Consider the following 18658-nt stretch of genomic DNA (forward strand, 5'->3'; position numbering starts at 1 on the left):
ATATATATATATACACACACACACACATATATATAAATACATATGTATATATATATACATATATATATATACACATATACATACATGTACCCAAATACTTTGCCTTCAAATGTCCTCTTTTGTATCCTGAGATGAACTTGTGCCGCCATAAAGCATCAAAATGAACGCGTCTGTTCCCACATTAATCAACTGCCTGCCTGCATGCAGTTCTTTCTCCTCACAAACCTGCAAGCTCTCAAGGTTTGTTGTGTAAAACACAGATAGTAAATTCATATAATACATGACTGTTTGACCGCAGGCTAAAAGGTCAAATCCATTTAAAATAAATTCAAATGTTTGTGACAAACGTGTCAGTCATTTATTCACAGTAGATATAAAATCAGTACACTTTCATCTGAACCACATTTTCTATGAATGAATTTTATTCACATTTTCTAACAGCTCAATTAAAGACCTCCTAATCAGAGCCAGACTGATACAAGGATACAAGTGACGGGATTACAGCAGCGTAGAGGCAGAGAGACACTCCCACTCAGGAAATCCTGTTGGCACAAACAGCACCACCATGTTGTTACTTTGGCATTATGTGGATCAGTTAATTGCAGTTAGAACCCCGTAACATGGACATTGTTGTAACAAGTGATGAGATGTGGATACCAAAAGATCCCTCAGTGTTCGGTTTCACCTTCAGAATCCCTGCATCGCTTCTCCTTCTGGAGTTTGGACTTTAATGGCAGTTGGCATCCTCTGGATTGCATTACTGCCTCCTAGTTGATGGTCCACAGGCGTCTCGTTCCTCTAAAATCCTTCTGTTTATTCGGTTCTGCGTCTCCATGTTCTCAGTCTTCAGTGTTCTGTCTCGTCATGTCCTCCTGTTCATGCGTCCTCCTCCTCTGCTGCTCTCTCATCCAGCAACCCTTGCAAGGCCTCCTTCAGGGTCAAGCTGACGGCGTCCGAGTCCCTCACCACCCCTTGCTCCACCTCCATCTCTGGGTGGTGCCTCTGCAGGTGCTTGACCACCTGGAACTTCTGCTTGGCTCTGTAGGTGCAGTGACGGCAGCGGAACGGCTGTCGCTTGGTGTGAGACAGGTAGTGATGTCTGAGGCCCGCCGGCCACCGGAACGCCTTTTGACACAAGCCGCACGCGTATGGCCGATCGTCGCTGTGCTGCCGCTGGTGGGTCTTCAGGATGAAACTGGTCTTGAAGGCTTTGCCACATTTCTCACAGATGAAGGGCCGTACGTCGCAGTGCTGCGTGTCTCGGTGGGCGCGGAGGGCGTCTGCTCGGTTGGTGCGGTAGTCACACTCGTCACAGGCGTGTGGCTTCTCCCCTGACAAATATAATAGCAAATTCACTCAATGCTTTCTAAAAAAACAAAATCTTTTCGTAGATAATGGACGTGTAAGTACCTGTGTGCTTGGTCATGTGATACTTCAGCTGACTGGCCCACTTGCACTTGTAGCCACACTCTGGACAAAGGTACTTCTTCTCTTCTTGGTGAACCCTCATATGAAGCTACAACAGATAAGATGACGAATCCCAACAAATAGAAGATTATCCATGTTTTCTTACAATAACCTAGAATTTCCACTCACAGACACACAGGAGACTTTATTTGGGTCAGTGAACTCATGGTTTCTTAAGATTTCTTAATTAGTCTTTAATTCCAAGATTCCTACCTGCAGTTCACCTCTGAGCCACATTTTTTTCCCCATAAATCCTAAACCCTTAGCTTACCTTCAGCCTGGAGGGGTCGCTGCAGGCGTAGCTACACTGCTCACAGCTGTACGGCTTCTCCCCTGTGTGGATGCGGATGTGCCACGTGATCTTCTGCTTGTTCCGGGTTGAATACTTGCAGTCGGTACATTTGTACAGACGGCTGCCTCCATGTGAGCGGAGGTGCTGCTCCAACACCAGCTGGTGCTGACAAGCAAACGGACAGCTGCTGCACTTGAGAGGCTTGTCCAGTGGCGGACCATCCTCATGTTCAATCAGGAGGTGCTGCGCTAACAGCTGCTTTGTTTTGGCTGCAAATGGGCAGAGCTGACACTGGTGAGCCAGGTGGGTTCTCTGATGGAACTCCAGGCTTTCCTTGGTCTCAAAAGTCTCCTGGCAGGTGGGGCACCTCAGCTGTGGGTGCTTGCTCTGCTGGTGGGACTTCAGCGTGACCTCGCTGCCACAAGTGTATTCACACTGTTGGCACGAGAGAGAACCCAGAAGCTGGTGGGCACGATTACAGTGATTTCTCAGAGCTGCGTCTGAACTGAAGCGAGCTTCACAATGAGCGCAGGCGTGGTGCAGCTCACCGGTGTGACATCTGACTTTGTGTCTTCGTACATCGTCAAGTGTGTAGCCACTGAAGTCGCACAGCGAGCATTCGTGAGTAGGCTGCCTGTCATGGATGCGCATCTTGTGCTGACGCAACTTAGTGACGGCTCCAAAGGTTTTATTGCACATATTGCAGTGGTGACGGCCAACTCCAGTGTGAAGAGACTCGTGCTCTTCCAACCGATAGCGCCGAGTGGTGCTGAAGGGACAGTAACGGCAGCTGTGAGGTCTCAGACCTTTGTGTTTGAGTGCGACATGTTGGGCCATGCTGCGTTCTTGCTTACAGATGAAAGAACAGTTCTCACAATTTAAACACTTCTGTTTAGCAAACTTGTGTTCATCATGGACCTGCAGAATGTGACGAGTTAAAGACGTGTTCGACTTGGCAACAAATGAACACATGGTGCAGTGGACCTCACCAGGCTTCAGGCAGCCACTCCTCTCATGGCGGTCTAACGCTCTTCTCTGGTTACACTTGAATTCACAGCTTGGGCAAGAGAATATTTGAGGTTTCTGAGCAACCTCCACAGGCCCCACACTAGGTTCCTCCACCTTATCTTGTCTCTCTTTAATGGACTCATCTACTTCTGAAAGGGTTTTCTGGCAGTTTGAGATGTGTCGATTAATTGTGGCCAGCTTAACAGATGAAAAACTGCAAAGTCTGCATTTGAACTTCCCATCCTCTTCGGTATAAAGCATCTTTTTCTGCAGTGAAACATTTACTTGTTTATTGGAAAACAAATGAGCACTCGCAAGTTCAACTCTTCCTGTGTCATGTTCTGATTGACTTGATGTAGAGGCACCATGAACAAGGACTTCCTCTTCTCGTGAATCTGCAGCAACACCAATGTCCAGTTGTTTGGATCCATCCTCCTGGCTCAAGTCTGCAATACCAGTAAAGGTCCTCTTCTTCCTCGGAAGTGCAGGGCACTTCTTTGCAAGATGGCTGACGAGGCCTCGCCTCTGTTTGAAATGAGCACCACAGGCCTGACACTCGTGACCTCGTGTTCTAGCGTGGCACGAAGACCGGCAGTGGTACTTCAAAGCGGTCTCCTTGGTGGTGACGTAAGAGCAGTTGTCACAGCGATACATGTCTTTTGTTGGCACTACAAGCATCTGCACCCGTCCTTCCAGAACCATGGCGTCAGCTTGGTCCTTGTCATGTTTCTTCATGGCTTTTAAACGAATTTCCGAATCGGGCAGATTTTCCTCAGGTGGAAAATTGGAAATGAGACGATCATTTTCCACTTCAGGTGTTTCTGTTGGACACTGTTCAGACTCACCTGGTTGGTTTGTATCATTCTGGGAGTCATCAAAGTCACTCTCATCATCATCCTCCTCTTCTTCTTTCCGGGTGATTGAGAAGTCTTCTTTGTGGTACATTAAAGTGGACGTGCTTGGTGAGCTTTCCTCTTCATTTTGCAAAGTAGTATTTTCATATTCTGTGGTGGACAGTGTTGTTAGGACGAGAGTGCAGTACTCAGGGCTGTTCCCAGATAGAGGAATTCCTGAGGTTACTTCATTGACTGAACCAGCAGCTTGTAAAGCTGCAGCTGCGTCAGGTCCTTGGCTGGTGTTCTCCGTTGTGCTGGGAACATCAGGTTGTTCTGTTGGACGCTCTTCCGTAACTTGTTCTGATGGCTCATTACCTATCAAGGGCTTGTTGTAGAAATCCTGCATGAACCCAGCTGAGTTCCTCTCCTTCTCCTTAACGGCATACTTCTGGAGCCAGTCTTGGTCGCCAGGCACGTACCCATGAGCTTTCCTCTTGTGCAGGAAGAGACTGATGCTACTGAATGATGAATAGAAACAGAGAGCACAGCGGAACTCCTTCAGCTTGGTGTGTTTGCAGTTCTCGTGGTTCTGAAGGGCTTGTCGATAGCAGGTGGTGTACGTGCAGTACTTGCACTTGTGCACGGACAACTGCTTCCCCTCTCCTGAGTGTTTGGTCAACATGTGGTTATGAAGCTCGTATTTGCGCTTGCAGGCATACGCACAGATCTCACACATGAGGGATTTGGCCTGATGCCGTAGTTTGTGGCTGTTGAGCTGGTCCCTGCGGTGACAGCGATACGGACACTGGTCGCACTGATACCTGGAGAGGACGCAGGGAGGTTATGCTGGATATGGAGAACGCTGCTACCCAGGTAAAGTGTCATGTTTATTTCTGGTCTGTAATTCTAAAGGATTTTCACATGCTACAGTTTTTCCAAGGGACCTTCAAATAAAAAAACAAACTTGGTGAAACTTTTCTGGCACTTATTCATCTGCAGCCACGACTCAACCACAGCAACACTTCAAGGCCTTGCTCAGGTGTTTCTAGTCACTCTGAGGCATAAACCTTTGTTTGCTTCAGCTACAATTAACCAACGAGTTGAAGTGGATCACCGTAAGGGTCGTGACATGTTCCTGCTGTCACGACTTCTTATCTTTTCCTCCAGTTTAAATGCCAACTGCTACTGAAGGACGCACAGAGCTTTCATTGCCTCCATGTATACAGTTGATAGTGAAGCACCAGCAACTTTTCATACTGCATGTGGCAAATTACTGCATTTGTCCAGGTTTTGTGTTTGCATCAGTGCCCATCAGAGCCTGCTCATCTGACACCGGAATGCTAATTAAAACTCCCCTTACAGACAAAAGCCAGATGTTAGAAGGTGTTTTGGCCAGTAGAAAAGCAGGTATTCCAGTATTTTAAACCATGTGAGTAGTTCAAACTGATCGATAGGGACAAAACTACTGGAATCTTCCAATATTTTGAGAGAATGCTCATCATACTATGTTATTTACAATTTTATCAGTTGATTCAGTTCAACCATTTTGACCCAAACACACGGAAGTATCGGGAACAAGTACAAAAATTCCTGAACCTCCCTCTAACTGTTGTAGTCTCCTCTCTAGCCTTGCTGAAAGGTCCTCAATGACCATTTTTCCACACCAAATGTTAAGGGACCCATGCAAGTGTCTTGAAATTCAAACGTGCGCAACATTGTTAGATTCATGGTCTATGTTTGGGCAACGAAGGCAATCCATGCATGCATTTTCAGGGAGAGACCCTGGACACAATGACAAGTGCAACTTGTCTAATGACCATAAAGGCGTTGGTACAGACCTGCACTGGGGCCTGAACAATAAATGACAAAAACAAAACCAACAACTAGTTAAGACTCTACCTGAGGTCTCCAGCGTGCTTCCTCATGTGGACGTTCAGGTAGTGCTTCCATTTAGTGACATATCCACACTCAGCGCACATGAAGTTCTTGTCGTCTGAGTGTGTGAGCATGTGTTTGGAGAGGTAGGACTCGTCTCGGCACCTGAACTCACAGAGGCTGCACTTATGAGGCTTCTCCCCTTTGAAAGACAAGAGAAAGACATGGACAGAAGTGATGTCCAAACGGAAGCATTCAAACTGAAGAGGCTGATGATAGAAATGGTCTTCTGTCCTCACCACTGTGCATCAGCATGTGCCGCTTCAAGCCACGCTTATGCGAGGTCACATAGCTACACTGAGAGCAGCGGTGGGTCTTCTCATTGGCGTGTAAATGTCCGATGTGCTGTTCGAACTCCACGGGGTTAAATGTGATGAAGGTGCAAAAGTCACAGCGAAGTTCATCGCTTCCTGGGTGGCCATGACGCTGGTGCTGGAGGAAGACCGTCTTATTGGAACAAAAGAAACTGCAGTGCGAACAATGGTACGCAAGGTGCGTCCGATAGTGGGCCTCCATGTCCTTCTCGTCTGGAAAGATGGCACCGCAGGCGTGATGTCGACATTCTACCGCCTTGACCCCGTGCACCTTGGCAGCGTGTCTTAGAAGCTCCTTGCGTATAGAACTCTGAAAGGAACAACCGTCAAGGAAGCAGGCCACTGGTTCGCTGTCTGGCGCCATGTTGTGGGTTTTCATGTGAATCTTAAGCGACCTGCTCTGGCGGAAGCTTTTCCCACACCTGGGACACAGGTAGCTGTAGCCGTTCGTGCCGTCTTCTGCTTCATCGGCGTGCATCGTCACCATGTGACGGCGGATTGCATTGCGCTCTACAGCAGAATATTGACACAGGTGGCAATGATGGACCTTCTCGCCGGCCTCACGGAGTCTGTGAATACGCAGCTTACTCTTGCTGGTGAAGTAGCGCTGGCAGGTGGGGCACTGGAGACTGGGGTCAGGGAAATGTAGATGGAGGTGCTCCTGTAGGTGGGAGCGCATCTTGAAGCAGCGTCGACACTTGGGGCAGGTGTGGGTGCGATAGATGTGCTCTGCACCCTCTGCCAGGTAATCTGGTGGGTGGGTAAGAACACAAGAAACAACCAATCAGTGTCGGTGGTCTCATCCTCTCAACATGTACCTCACCCACATCTAAAGATAGAAGATGAAGAGTAGAGTGTATACGACTGATTTAATGTGACCCAAACGAGACCAAAGTGCTAAAAACTGTCAACTATCAACACGTTCACACCATCGATACCTGGAGCTGCCATTTTAAACTGTGACCTCAGGGTCCATCAGATATCTCAGGGTCCCACAGGGAATTCAGGAATTCAACCTCAACATTTTAAATGAGCTGATAACATTTTAGCTTGTTTCATGCTAAACTGAAATATCTTATCATTCCACAGATGAAATGAAGATCATTTTATTAGCCAGTTGTATGTTTCATCATCACTTGAACATGAACTGATGTGACTCCTTGGTTTGTAGTTTACTCTAACCTACCAAGCAGGTATTTTTATGTACCTTTGGATGGGAGTAGTACTGCATCCACTGCTGTGTCTTTGTTTTTTGCTGCTGCCTTTCTGGCTCTTTTCCCATTCAGCCCTTCCTCTTCCCGGTCTTTGGGTGATGATGGGGAAGCTGGGTGGGGTTTCCGTTTTCTTTTTGGCCAACTGGAGACTTGGGATTGGTGGCTTCCATCAGTAGATGCAGTCATGGGCTCAGTCTCACTCCCTGTGAACAGATGAAAGAACATTTTCAGATAAATAACCTCCTGAATGGTTACGTGCGACTGCCTCATCTACTGTGTCACAGGCTTAATGGGAACAGTTTACCTTGAGTGTAATTGCTGTGTTCTGAGAGGTGTTCACTCAGATCTTTTGCATTTTGGGCAACAAACTGGCAATGAAAGCAGCCAAAAGGCATGTGGGCCCTCCGGTGGTTCTCCATCTCACCCCGAGTAAGGAACCACCCTCTGCACGACTGGAAGGTGCATGGAACAAGGGTGAGGCCATGTGTGGAGGTCAGGTGGGACTGATGTTCCTGGTGATCTGCACTGCTGAACTGGCAACCGTCCTCGCGGCAGGAAAATGGGCCTTCCTGGTCAAGGCTGCGGTGGCAGAGTTTGAAGTGGCGTTTCAGAGCAGCTGGCTTAGAAAATACTTTGCTGCATTGAGAACATTTGAAGTTCTTGAGCTGGCCTTTCCTGGATGGAGCTGCCTGCCTGTGGGAACAGTGGTGAGATGCCAGCAAGGCTCCGTCTGAGAACCTCCGTCCACATGATTCACATCTGTGCGGTTCCATCATCTCCACTGTCACTAAAAAAACCCAAAACAACACACAATATCCTTCCATTACAATGATTTAAAAGAACTCGAGGAATATCTGTAACTTTTGTATGTTTTATTACCAGTGAAGTAATAACAAGTAAAAGTTTTACAAAGGGTTCAGCTCGAGCCAGCTGTCCAGCAATGATGACATCACATTACAGAGTTGGTAGTTTATATCGTAGGATTTTTACACATATATAAATTATGCATTAAAAAACACTAGTGTGTCGTAAATTAGCAGTTCAATGATTTCAGCCTCTAAAGTTGATCAATTTACTTAATTGCTTAATTTAGATGATAAACCATCAACTTCATTTGATTCTCTCATGTATTGACAGACCTAGTGTATCTTTTAATACCTCTGGTACCACACCTCAGCAGGAACACACACTCTAAAACCAAGAAAGTTTCATTTCAGTAAAGGAACAAAGTATTTATGAGGGTGAAAATATTGTATAATCTCTATTCACTTACAAACCTGAACATTAAACTATCAATTCTTTTTGTCTATTTCCTTGAATGCATTATGCCATCATGCTTTTGATTTTTCAAAATTTAGTGTCTCACATCTGTAAAAGACTTAAATGAAATGAAACAATCCCTCATGACGAACGTGTATACGTGTATGTTATTTGTAAGACTACATCATCAACACACGCTTCATTAAAGGTGAATTGTAGCTACTCAGTTATCAGTAATAACCCATAAACGGACATAAGGAGAAAAAAAAACCCTCTGGCACAAACATACATGCATGTTTTACTGAGTAAAAATACTTTACAGCGTTACTGATGTAGAATCTCGACCTACTGCCTGAGGTTCCGTCATTCTGTTTATCTGGAAAACAGAACATCAAGATTAGTCTTAGAAAAACATCAAGCCATTAATTAAGTTGTTTGTTGCTGAGGTTTACCGGCGTGGCACGCACTTAATATGTTGTAATGTAAAACTCGATTATTGTTAAAGAACGTCGTTATATTGAAGCTAGCCAAGCTAACGCTAGCTTTGTCTGATTGTGGTCGCGACGCCGTTCAAGTCATTGGTCCACCGGCTTCCAAAAACGTCTGTTACTGCGGCTCGTAGCATATAAGGTTAAATAAATTCATTGTATAAGCTTACACATATTTATCCCGGTTAGTGTTACATGTAAAAGCGAGCTACAACATGTAAACAAAGGAGGAACCCATGTTCGGCGGCTAGGCGCCGAGTCGGAGTGATGTCAGTGAAACACAGGAACCAGAGTAGAGGTCGCTGCCGCTGTTATGTTCAGTTTCACGGCACACATGGGATGGCTGGACAGTCCTGCCTGATTAGAAAAAAAAAAAAAAAAAAGCTGAATGAGATGACAACAAATCAGTTAATCAGATTTAACTGAACATTTCGTTTACCCCGGATGCTAAATGGTCAGCTGTAGCTAAAGTTGAAAGCTCTGGACTGCCATCCAGACGTGCAGATGCGCTTGTACTTGGCTTTTAGCTCCGTGTTCCTACCTACAAGGAATTCACAGCGTGTCTGAAGGTGAGCGGACATCAGCAGCATGCCGTTGTCAGACTTCCTGGACAGCCTGAAGGACAACCCTTACTTTGGGGCTGGGTTCGGACTGGTTGGGGTTGGCACAGCGCTGGCAGTGGGCAGGAAGGGACTCCAGGTGGGGATGGTGTTCTTCCGCAGGCACTATATGATCACCCTGGAGGTCCCTAGCCGGGATAAGAGCTACCACTGGTTGTTGAGCTGGATCACCAAGCACGCCAGGCACACCCAGCACCTGAGTGTGGAGACATCCTACCTGGCGCATGAGAGCGGGCGAGTCCACACACAGTTCGACTTCCATCCGAGCCCTGGGAACCACATCATCTGGTCAGTGGAGTTCATTTGATATAGATAAGTAATGCCGAGATGGGACTTGTGACACTGTGGTCCTCTCTGGACCTTCTGCAGGTATGGGAGGAAGTGGATCAGGGTGGAGAGGACCAGAGAGAAACAGATGGTCGATCTGCACACAGGGACCCCCTGGGAGTCCGTCACCTTCACCGCGTTGGGCAGAGACAGACAAATCTTCTTTAACATCTTACAAGAAGGTACACATGTCAGGTTTCCCCCGTGCTGGACAATGGCATGGTTACGAGCTGTGTTTGTTCTGTTTCACAGCCAGAGAATTGGCCCTGAAGCAGGAGGAGGGACGGACGGTGATGTACACGGCCATGGGATCTGAGTGGAGGCCCTTTGGGTTTCCACGGCGACGCAGACCCCTGAGCTCTGTGGTTCTGGAGGCAGGAGTGGCTGAGAGGATAGTGGACGATGTGAAGGAGTTCATCGGAAACCCCAAGTGGTACACAGATAGAGGTGGACCAGCATTACACATCCGTTCCTTTGATATCTGTTGACCTGTTATGAAATTGGGGTGGCCCGGTGGTGCAGTGGTCCTCACTGTGGCCCCCCAGCAAGAAGGTTGTGGGTGGAGCCCCGGCTGCAGCACAGGGTCTTTCTGGGTGAGTCTCCATGTTCTCCCTGTTCCTGCTGGGTTCTCTCTGGTACTCCAGCTTCCTCCACAGTCCAAAGACATCAAGAGGGACCAGGTTAATCCAGACTCTAAATTGACCGTAGGCGTGGCTGGGAGAGCCAATGGTTGTCTGTCTCTATGTGTTGGCCCTGCCATGGACTGGTGACCTGTCCAGGGGGAAGGCTGCTGGGATAGGCTCCACCCCCACCACCCTGAACAGGAGAAGAGGGAGAACATGGAGGGATGGAGGGATGGATGGATGGATGGATGTTAGGAAATTGTAATATTTTGATGTGACAGTTGTTTCTGTGGTTGCCAGCGATGTCATTTTTGAAAGCTACTTGTTTGGTGCATTCAACAAAACTGTGAAACCTAAGAATTGAGAGAACAAATCGCCCAAAGGTTTAGAGGTATTTCCTGCGTCTGTGCAGGGATCCCCTACAGAAGAGGCTACCTGCTGTACGGCCCCCCAGGGTGCGGGAAGAGCAGCTTCATGTGAGTGTGATGCCGCTTTGAATTCTTGTATGTGTTTGACCGAGTTCACCCACGGGCCTCTGTATGTGTGGCACCTTCTCACGCTTCTTTGGTGTTCCAGCACGGCGCTGGCAGGCGAGCTGGGCTACAGCATCTGTTTGATGAGTTTGAGCGACCGGAGTCTGTCAGATGATCGTCTGAACCACCTGCTTAGCGTGGCGCCACAGCAAAGCATCATATTGTTGGAGGATGTAGACGCTGCCTTCGTCAGCAGAGACCTGCTTCCGACGGAGAGTAAGTCAGGACCGAGCACCAGCACTGTGAAACAAACCTCCACCTTATTTCCCTGTACTTTGCTTCTCAGACCCTCTCGCCTACCAGGGGATGGGCAGACTGACCTTCAGCGGCCTGCTGAACTCTCTGGATGGAGTCGCATCATCGGAGGCCAGAATCGTATTCATGACCACCAACTTCATAGACAGGTACTGTTACCGCAAACGTGCTGGTGTACGACTAACAAGCTCGTAGCTCCAACGCTCCTCTAACGCTCATGGCCTGTTTCAGCAGCACCTCTTTGACAGGTATAGAAAAATCTCAATGTCAAGTCACTTCTCCACCGACTCTTTTAGACTGAATGTATTAGAATTACAAAGTCGGTCAATGTGATCCAGATTTGTTATCCAGCTGTTGACAGATAAACAGAAGAAAGCTAATTGTTGCTTAGCATCACGGCTAACAGAGATGGTGACGCGGTTCTGCTTGTAATCTGTGTTGGCAGGTTAGACCCGGCCCTGATCCGGCCCGGCCGAGTCGATCTGAAGCAGTACGTGGGGCACTGCACCCACTGGCAGCTCACCCAGATATTCGGACGCTTTTATCCAGATGAGCCCTCCTCGGAGGCCGAGCGGTTTGCCGAGTGCTGCCTGTCGGCTCACGCTGAGCTCAGCGCCGCTCAGGTGCAAGGACACTTGCTGCTGTATAAAATGGACCCGGCAGGATCCATAGACAATGTTTCCAAATTACAGGACTGATGGGACCAAAGACGGACAGCTAGCATTGACACCAGAGACACTGTGTGTGACGGATGCCAATAAATACATTTCTATTTATACTCTCTCTCTTCTTTGACTCTCACCGCCAACAAGGCGGCGACCAGCCGTTCTTAGACTGGACCGTTTGGTCTCAGGGGTCAGACACATCTTTCCTCTCCAGGCGAGCCACCTTGATTTTCTCAGGATAATTAGGAATGCTGCATCCTGGTTGAAAACCTCCATGCCTGTCACAGTGACCTTTGACCTGCACAAACTTGTCGGTTCATCCTTGACTACTTCAGGACATTTGTGGCAAATTTGGAGAAATTCCCTCAAGGTGTGGCAGAGGTATTGTTTATATGAGGGGAAGCTGACCTCTGACCTCCACGCTCTTTTGAACTTCTGTCCTTCAGTTCCATTGGACTTATAAACCACATCTGAAAAAAAAAATGACCAAAAGCTTTTATGGAATATTGGATAATAATTGCACAGACGTGAGGTAACCTGACCTTTGACCTGTGTCCATCAAGTCTTCTCAGTTTGTTGTTGGGTCAAAGTAGATATTTTACCAACAACTTGAGTCCTGCGAGCAGCTGAGGTGTGTCCTCTGCTGCAGCGAGCGACCGCAACCATCCACTTAGGAGCTCAGAAAGACAGTCAGTCTTGGGTTGACGAGCTCTTACAGGTTTAGGAGTCCCGTGACACTCGTTCGGCTTGCACAACCACTTAATTATTAACTCCCAGTGTAAAGGCGGCGCGACCTGTCGGTGAGCCATTTCCCAGTGGATCCATTTGAGCCGAGGTGGGAGGGTTGAGGTTGGCCCCTCCCTGCTCAGCTCGTCTCAGTGCACAGGATCTATTTCTCTCCGTCTCCCCGTCATGCCTGCACCGTTGTCTCAGACTGTGATGCAAAGGAGCGGTGGCCTGTTAAAGCTGTGCCCCGCCGCTGTGGCCCGGGTCAGGAGCACCTCGTCCGTCTTCCAGGACAAACCTCAGACGGTGCAGGACCTTCCACACGTCAGCTTCCTGGAGCTGCTCTGCAGGATGGTGTTTCAAGGTTTCTACAACCGGTCTCACGAGCTGCAGGTACTGCAGGCGTCCAGGGACACGCTCGCCCTCGGCGTGTCCACACCACACACACACACTGTCTGTGCATCTGTGTTTTTATGAGCTGAATTTCAATCCATGTCTGTTCTGCTTGCTGTTAATTCCGATTACTGGTGGGAGCAGAGTGTGTGTTCATCAACAACAATGCATAATAGAGGGCATTGTCAGGGTGTATGTTATTGTCGTTCCCATAGCAACAACAGCAGCTTTCACAATTATCTCACAGGGGATTGTTTCTCTGCTCAGTAACTTGTTTTTTTTTCATCGTATGAGTTAATCAACATCCACTTTATGGCTCATGGTTTTCTAACTTCTTTTTTCTCCTGACACTTAGTTTTACTTTCTCCTCTTGTCTTTTGCGTCGCTGCTTAAGCATCTCTGTCATTTTATCCTAAAATTGTTATTCAGTCATTCACCTTCTTGAGCCCATGAAGAATGTTTTCCGCTGCAGCAGTGAATCCAGAATTCAGAAAATGCGAGCCACATGATTGAGGGCTAAAGTGACACTTGGCCCAGAGTGAACTTTACCTTGAAGGGGCTCACAGTTGGAGTGGAGTCGTACGCTCAGGAAGATGGTTGGCATTTGTTCTGCATTCTGGAGTCACAAAGGAGGTGGAGAAGCATCCTCCCAACTCGCCCGTTTGTCGGTAGCTGAATGTCCACTCATAGGGCGAAGTATCGCTTTAACTACGACAAACGCCCTTTTCAAACCTGTAAACTCGCTGAAGAAGACGTCAGCTGACGCGTGTCATTCTTCTCCCTGCTGTGTCTTCCTGCTCGCTAAAAAGGAGATTGTGTGAGCCCCGGTTTGTTGGAGTTTTAGTGAAGTTTGCTGTCACTGCGCACTCAAGCAAGTGTGTCAATGAAAAGTTGGAGAGTGTTGGCTATTTGAACTTCTTCAAACTTACAAACTCCACAAACGCTTTGTGACCAAGAAGTCATGCAGGGGGAGACTTAATAAATTAATTCTGACGGTCAGTATTTGATAAACAATCGACACTTTTTGGGGGAAACATTGCTTATGTTCCTTGCATTTGTTTATTCCTGCCATCAGATCTATGAAAAGAAGCGATACGGGTCCATTTACAGAGACGGACTGAAGATGGTGTCCCTGAACACGGCGAAGCTGCTGGAGGAACTCCTGAGGAATGATGAGAAGTTCCCCTGCCGAGGAGACATGTCCTTTTGGAAAGAGTATCGGGATATGAGAGGATTCGGCTATGGACCTTTCACAGAGTAAGGTGACGCACAGCAGTGCTACACTTCAGCTCTGCCAAAGAGAGCAAAGATTACTGTTGTCCAACAGGTGAGAAATGTAGGAGACAGACATGAAGGTTGCCTCGGTAACCAGGGTGGACTATCAGCAAACGACCAGCCTTGAATGAGAGCAGCGGTTCATCTCTAGAGCCCCTGTTGTTACAGTTAGTTATTTTAATCATCGGCTCACTGAAACCTTTTTGTGAGCTTTTTCTTACTGTGTTGTGTTTTATTGTGCTGTGTTCCAAGGGAGGGCAAGAGGTGGTACAACCTGAGGGTGCTGTTGAACAGGCGCATGCTGCATCCGAAGGACTCAGCCCAGTACGGCAGCATCATCAATGACGTCGTTACCGACTTCACCCAGAGGATCGATCACGTGCGCCGGGGCAGCCCGACAGGAGATCTGGTGACCAACGTGGCCAATGAGCTCCATCGCTTCTCATTAGAGGGTACATAGAAACTCCACCAGAACATTCAGGTTCCGCCCTCATGAACCCAGTGCTCTCTGTGGTTCAGTTGGTGTGTCAGGAAAAATGAAAGAAGCTTGAACTGTCATTTTCAATGTGAACGACATCCAGTTTCAAACACGTCACTGGTAACCAGCAGCAGCACGTCACTGGTAACCAGCAGCAGCACGTCGTCACTGGTAACCAGCAGCAACACGTCACTGGTAACCAGCAGCAGCACGTCACTGGTAACCAGCAGCAGCACGTCGTCACTGGTAACCAGCAGCAGCACGTCACTGGTAACCAGCAGCAGCACGTCACTGGTAACCAGCAGCAGCACGTCGTCACTGGTAACCAGCAGCAACACGTCGTCACTGGTAACTAGCAGCAGCACGTCGTCACTGGTAACTAGCAGCAGCACGTCGTCACTGGTAACCAGCAGCAGCACGTCGTCACTGGTAACCAGCAGCAGCACGTCGTCACTGGTAACCAGCAGCAGCACGTCACTGGTAACCAGCAGCAGCGGTCACTTCTGAAGAAGCCTAGAAACCAACTGAACCCATGCAGGGACTTTGTTAGTGTAGGGTTTGTGAGGAAAGCAGAAACTAATCCTCATGGGAGACCGGAGTCACGACACGGTTCCAGAGGCTCAGCTCACACCTGCACCAGGAGGAAGTCAAACATATTCACCTCTTGTCTGTTACAGGAACAGTCTTATTATTCACGGTCCTTCCTCTTCCCCACGAAGGTATCGCGTCCATTCTGTTTGAGACGAGGATCGGCTGCCTGGAAAAAGAAATCCCTGCAAGTACGCAAGAGTTCATCGATTCCATTGCCAAGATGTTTTCCAACAGCCTGGCTGTGATCGTGACACCCAAGTGGAGCCGCCCCCTGCTCCCCTACTGGGGGCGCTACATCGCTGGTTGGGAGGGCATCTTCAGTTTTGGTGAGTTTTAAAGAGAGACTGAGTTGAGTAGCGAGGAATGAGCTCTAAAACCTGGAAGTGAGTCTCCACTCAACTGTTCTCTCATCCCTCCTAAGACCGTTGTAACTGAAGTGAAACATTTCTGCACTTATTCTAGCTAAAAAATTGATTGACAAGAAACTGGAGGTGATTCAGCAGCGCCATGACGCCAACCAGGAAGTGGAGGGCGAATACCTGACGTATCTCCTGTCAAACACTGAGATGAGCATCAAAGACGTGTACGGCAGCATTGCTGAGCTTCTCTTAGCTGGAGTCGACACGGTAATTTCATTTAAAAAAAAAACTTCCAGTATCCAGCTGGGTTCAAATCTGCCACGTCTCACGTTCTCGCTGCTGTCCAGGGTCGACGCCCAAGTCCTGGTGAGGGGTGTGGCATGTTCACGGTTACCCACCTATAATATAAATGAAACCTTTTTCTATGTCATGTTTGTATTCAAGATTTAAAATACGAGTGATAAAATACATGTCAGTATAAGAGTTGGATCATCCTCTCAAACAGCCATGATGCGGGTTTGACAGTTCACTCGTTCTGTCCATCCCTCCATCCATGAGTGGCCAAAGTAGCAGCTCCAGCAGGGAACCCCGAACTGCCCACATGGCCCCGCCGTGACCGGGGGCTCCCTCCAGTTCTCCCTTGTTTCCTCTGGGTGTACCTGTGAGACATGGAGGTGCAGTCCAGATCTCCCTACCTGCCACTGACTGACTCGTCTCTGTTGTCCAGACATCCAACACCCTCACGTGGGCTTTGCACCTGCTGTCCAAGCACCCTCAAGTCCAGGACCGACTCTATGAGGAAGTGTCCACGTGTGTCCCAGCAGACCGGATCCCCTCAGCTGAGGAGGTCACTCGCATGCCATATTTGAGGGTTGTCATCAAGGAAACACTCAGGTTTCTTTCTCTTCTGCTTTCCTGCTGCTGACTGTGATAAAAAAGACCATCTAAAACTGAAGTGAAAGTGATTCCTTCATTCACGCTTGTTTTGCAGGATGTATCCGGTGGTTCCACTGAACGCAAGAGTCAATACAGAAAAGAGTCTTGTAATTGGTGGATATCACTTCTCAAAGAATGTAGGTTTGAGTCTTGTTCATGTGGGTTTGTGTTCGAGCACATAATTGTGCAGGGAGTAGTCGTAGACGTGTCAGCACCTGTAACTAGAAGTGAGACTGTTCTGTTCACTCACTCACTGGAAGCCTCCAGCCTGGGCTTTGAAGCCTGTCCAGTGTCTAACATGGTGACTCTCCCCAGACGGCCTTCAGTCTTTGTCACTACGCCATCAGCCACGATGAGGAAACGTTCCCAGAGCCGTTTGCGTTTAAGCCGGAGAGATGGCTGCGTGACGGCCGGGAGAAGCCCAACCCCTTCGGCTCCATCCCGTTTGGCTTCGGAGTGAGAAGCTGCGTCGGGCGGCGGGTTGCCGAGCTTGAGATGAACATGGTTTTATTCCGGGTGAGTGGACATCGGAGCAACCAGTTACCTGGTTACACACACACGAAGTAACGGCGTTACATAAGCTTTCATGGAGGTGTGTTTGTGGCCACCCAGTAAATCCAAATACTGCATCATGTTTTCATCCAAAGTTCCTCCTCCTACATCCAGTCGCTGTCGGCTGAAGATGGAGTGTGTATTTGTATGAAGATTCCTTTGCTGAGCATGCTCAGAGACATGCGCTGGCTGAGGGGGCTACTTCCTGTTAGCCTCCTGCTAACTGCGGTCTGGATGTGTAGTTGGATCATGAAGCTCTTGTTGACAGTTGTTTGTAATTAATTGTCACTGCCAGAAGATGGCGACAAAAGCTCCCAGCTGAAGCTTGAAATCAACGTCTACCTCCTTTTAAGCGGTTGGAGGCAATTTAGTGGTGAAAAATTGTGTCACATTCACACAACACTCACGCTCTTTCACTTCCTCCCGTCTTTTTCTTTTAGCTAATCCGGCGGTTTGAGATCAAACCAGGCCCTGGCGTGGGAGAGGTGAGATGCCTCAACCGCACTGTTCTCATACCCGACCGACCACTCAACCTGCACTTCGTGGACAGAAGACGTGGAAACACGGCTTGACTTGCTGTTGCTGATAACGTTTGTGCCACAACCAGGAGGGGAGAGGTTCTCACCCTGACCAGGACCGGTGGTTCTCGTCTTTGCCCTCGTCGGCCCGCTGCTCGGCAGCTGTAAAGCGCTTCCTCCTACCAGCCATTTCATTTTGATCTGTTAAAAGCAGTAATCTTTTCATGGCCACGTATCATTGTCAGTGTTTTTATCCGTTGAAACAAAACTGCACCTTCGAGCCAAATAAATGCTGTTAAATGGAATTTGCCTGCTTCATTGCCTGAGCTGGGAACTGGAGGGCAGGAGAAGAAGACCAGTCTGGATCAGCTGTGGAAGGACGTTGGGAATGTTGTTTACTAGAAACTGAATCCTTCCCCTGCTCACCACCACTGGCCCCTTTTCTCCTTCCTCAAAATAATTCCTCAGGCTGAGCATCAGGGAGGCCAGCGAACACGCCGGCGCAAGGAATGGCAAGCAGGCGTCCATCAAACTCTTTCACTAGCAATCAGTTTATTCTCTCCATGTAAACATCATTCCAGAGAATGTTTATGTTGACGTGTTGAAGAGGATAGAGGTTCAGTGGTTAAGAAAACAAAATGATGGTGATGATGGTGATGATTCATAAATGGCCAGCAGGGGGAAGCACCGCTGCATGAAAACGAGATCAACCCGACCAGCCGATCCACTGGTTACAAAAAGAAGCAGCTCAAGTTTTTATACAAAAATAATTAACATTTACTACCAAAAGTGGTCATCACAAGTGTCTCACCTTATTGTGGAGGTGAAATCTTCCCGGAAGTAAAAGCACCTGTACGAAAATACCTTTTCTCTTTATGAGCTCCAAAAGACGGATCATTTTTAATAAAAACCCACAGTATTTCGGTATGCATCCGGTGTGAAACAAATAAATTATGATCTGTTGTGGTTTTCTTGGCAGGATACATTCTAAAA

The 18658-nt window shown here is 48.1% G+C and overlaps 3 protein-coding genes across 12 annotated transcripts; 2 read left to right on the top strand and 1 right to left on the bottom strand.

Annotated features, from left to right (window-relative positions):
• Positions 1-78: 78 nt before the first annotated feature.
• On the bottom strand, positions 79-10449 carry znf142 (zinc finger protein 142). Of its 9 annotated transcripts, none has more exons than XR_015118666.1 (9): positions 8676-10449; positions 7371-7853; positions 7060-7269; positions 5778-6602; positions 5503-5680; positions 1739-4424; positions 1411-1516; positions 686-1331; positions 79-542 (listed from the first exon to the last, which is right to left on the bottom strand). XR_015118666.1 is itself a non-coding variant. In XM_086219629.1 (9 exons), exons 1-9 carry the CDS (start codon positions 9050-9052, stop codon positions 877-879), a joined length of 4974 nt encoding a protein of 1657 aa, XP_086075755.1. In that variant the 5' UTR covers positions 9053-10449; the 3' UTR covers positions 79-876. The 9 variants fall into 9 exon arrangements, 8 of the variants coding, with proteins under 8 accessions (XP_086075755.1, XP_086075757.1, XP_086075760.1 ...); XM_086219629.1 differs by having other exon boundaries at positions 79-1331; positions 8676-8702; positions 9049-10449; XM_086219631.1 differs by having other exon boundaries at positions 79-1331; positions 8676-8702; positions 8794-10449.
• On the top strand, positions 9082-11991 carry bcs1l (BCS1 ubiquinol-cytochrome c reductase complex chaperone). The gene is made up of 7 exons (XM_086219642.1): positions 9082-9722; positions 9804-9943; positions 10014-10208; positions 10797-10860; positions 10961-11133; positions 11204-11321; positions 11618-11991. Exons 1-7 carry the CDS (start codon positions 9403-9405, stop codon positions 11868-11870), a joined length of 1263 nt encoding a protein of 420 aa, XP_086075768.1. The 5' UTR covers positions 9082-9402; the 3' UTR covers positions 11871-11991.
• Positions 11992-12608: 617 nt separating this feature from the next.
• On the top strand, positions 12609-18492 carry LOC147251736 (sterol 26-hydroxylase, mitochondrial-like). Of its 2 annotated transcripts, XM_086219640.1 has the most exons (9): positions 12609-12956; positions 14032-14213; positions 14484-14683; positions 15429-15626; positions 15763-15926; positions 16387-16553; positions 16651-16732; positions 16911-17111; positions 17588-18490. In XM_086219640.1, exons 1-9 carry the CDS (start codon positions 12750-12752, stop codon positions 17717-17719), a joined length of 1533 nt encoding a protein of 510 aa, XP_086075766.1. In that variant the 5' UTR covers positions 12609-12749; the 3' UTR covers positions 17720-18490. The 2 variants fall into 2 exon arrangements, with proteins under 2 accessions (XP_086075766.1, XP_086075767.1); XM_086219641.1 differs by lacking the exon at positions 12609-12956 and having other exon boundaries at positions 14058-14283; positions 17588-18492.
• Positions 18493-18658: the final 166 nt, after the last annotated feature.

The sequence above is a fragment of the Aulostomus chinensis genome, chromosome 12, assembly GCF_037954235.1.
Source record: "Aulostomus chinensis isolate RoL2024-O1b breed Wild chromosome 12, RoL_Achi_v1.0, whole genome shotgun sequence".
NCBI lineage: Eukaryota > Metazoa > Chordata > Actinopteri > Syngnathiformes > Aulostomidae > Aulostomus > Aulostomus chinensis.

Bases quoted from the DNA above. Each gene is read 5' to 3' on its own strand.
- znf142 (XM_086219628.1), bottom strand. From the start codon at position 8,718: ATGTTCTGTTTTCCAGATAAACAGAATGACGGAACCTCAGGCA. The intron at 1,517-1,738 runs GTAAGCTAAGGG...TATCTGTTGTAG, and splicing joins GCGACCCCTCCAGGCTGAAG to CTTCATATGAGGGTTCACCA. The intron at 1,332-1,410 runs GTACTTACACGT...TATATTTGTCAG, and splicing joins TCACATGACCAAGCACACAG to GGGAGAAGCCACACGCCTGT.
- bcs1l (XM_086219642.1), top strand. From the start codon at position 9,403: ATGCCGTTGTCAGACTTCCTGGACAGCCTGAAGGACAACCCTTACTTT. The intron at 10,209-10,796 runs GTGGACCAGCAT...GCGTCTGTGCAG, and splicing joins CAAGTGGTACACAGATAGAG to GGATCCCCTACAGAAGAGGC. The intron at 10,861-10,960 runs GTGAGTGTGATG...TTGGTGTTCCAG, and splicing joins TGCGGGAAGAGCAGCTTCAT to CACGGCGCTGGCAGGCGAGC.
- LOC147251736 (XM_086219640.1), top strand. From the start codon at position 12,750: ATGCCTGCACCGTTGTCTCAGACTGTGATGCAAAGGAGCGGTGGCCTG. The intron at 12,957-14,031 runs GTACTGCAGGCG...TCCTGCCATCAG, and splicing joins ACCGGTCTCACGAGCTGCAG to ATCTATGAAAAGAAGCGATA. The intron at 16,733-16,910 runs GTAGGTTTGAGT...GACTCTCCCCAG, and splicing joins GATATCACTTCTCAAAGAAT to ACGGCCTTCAGTCTTTGTCA.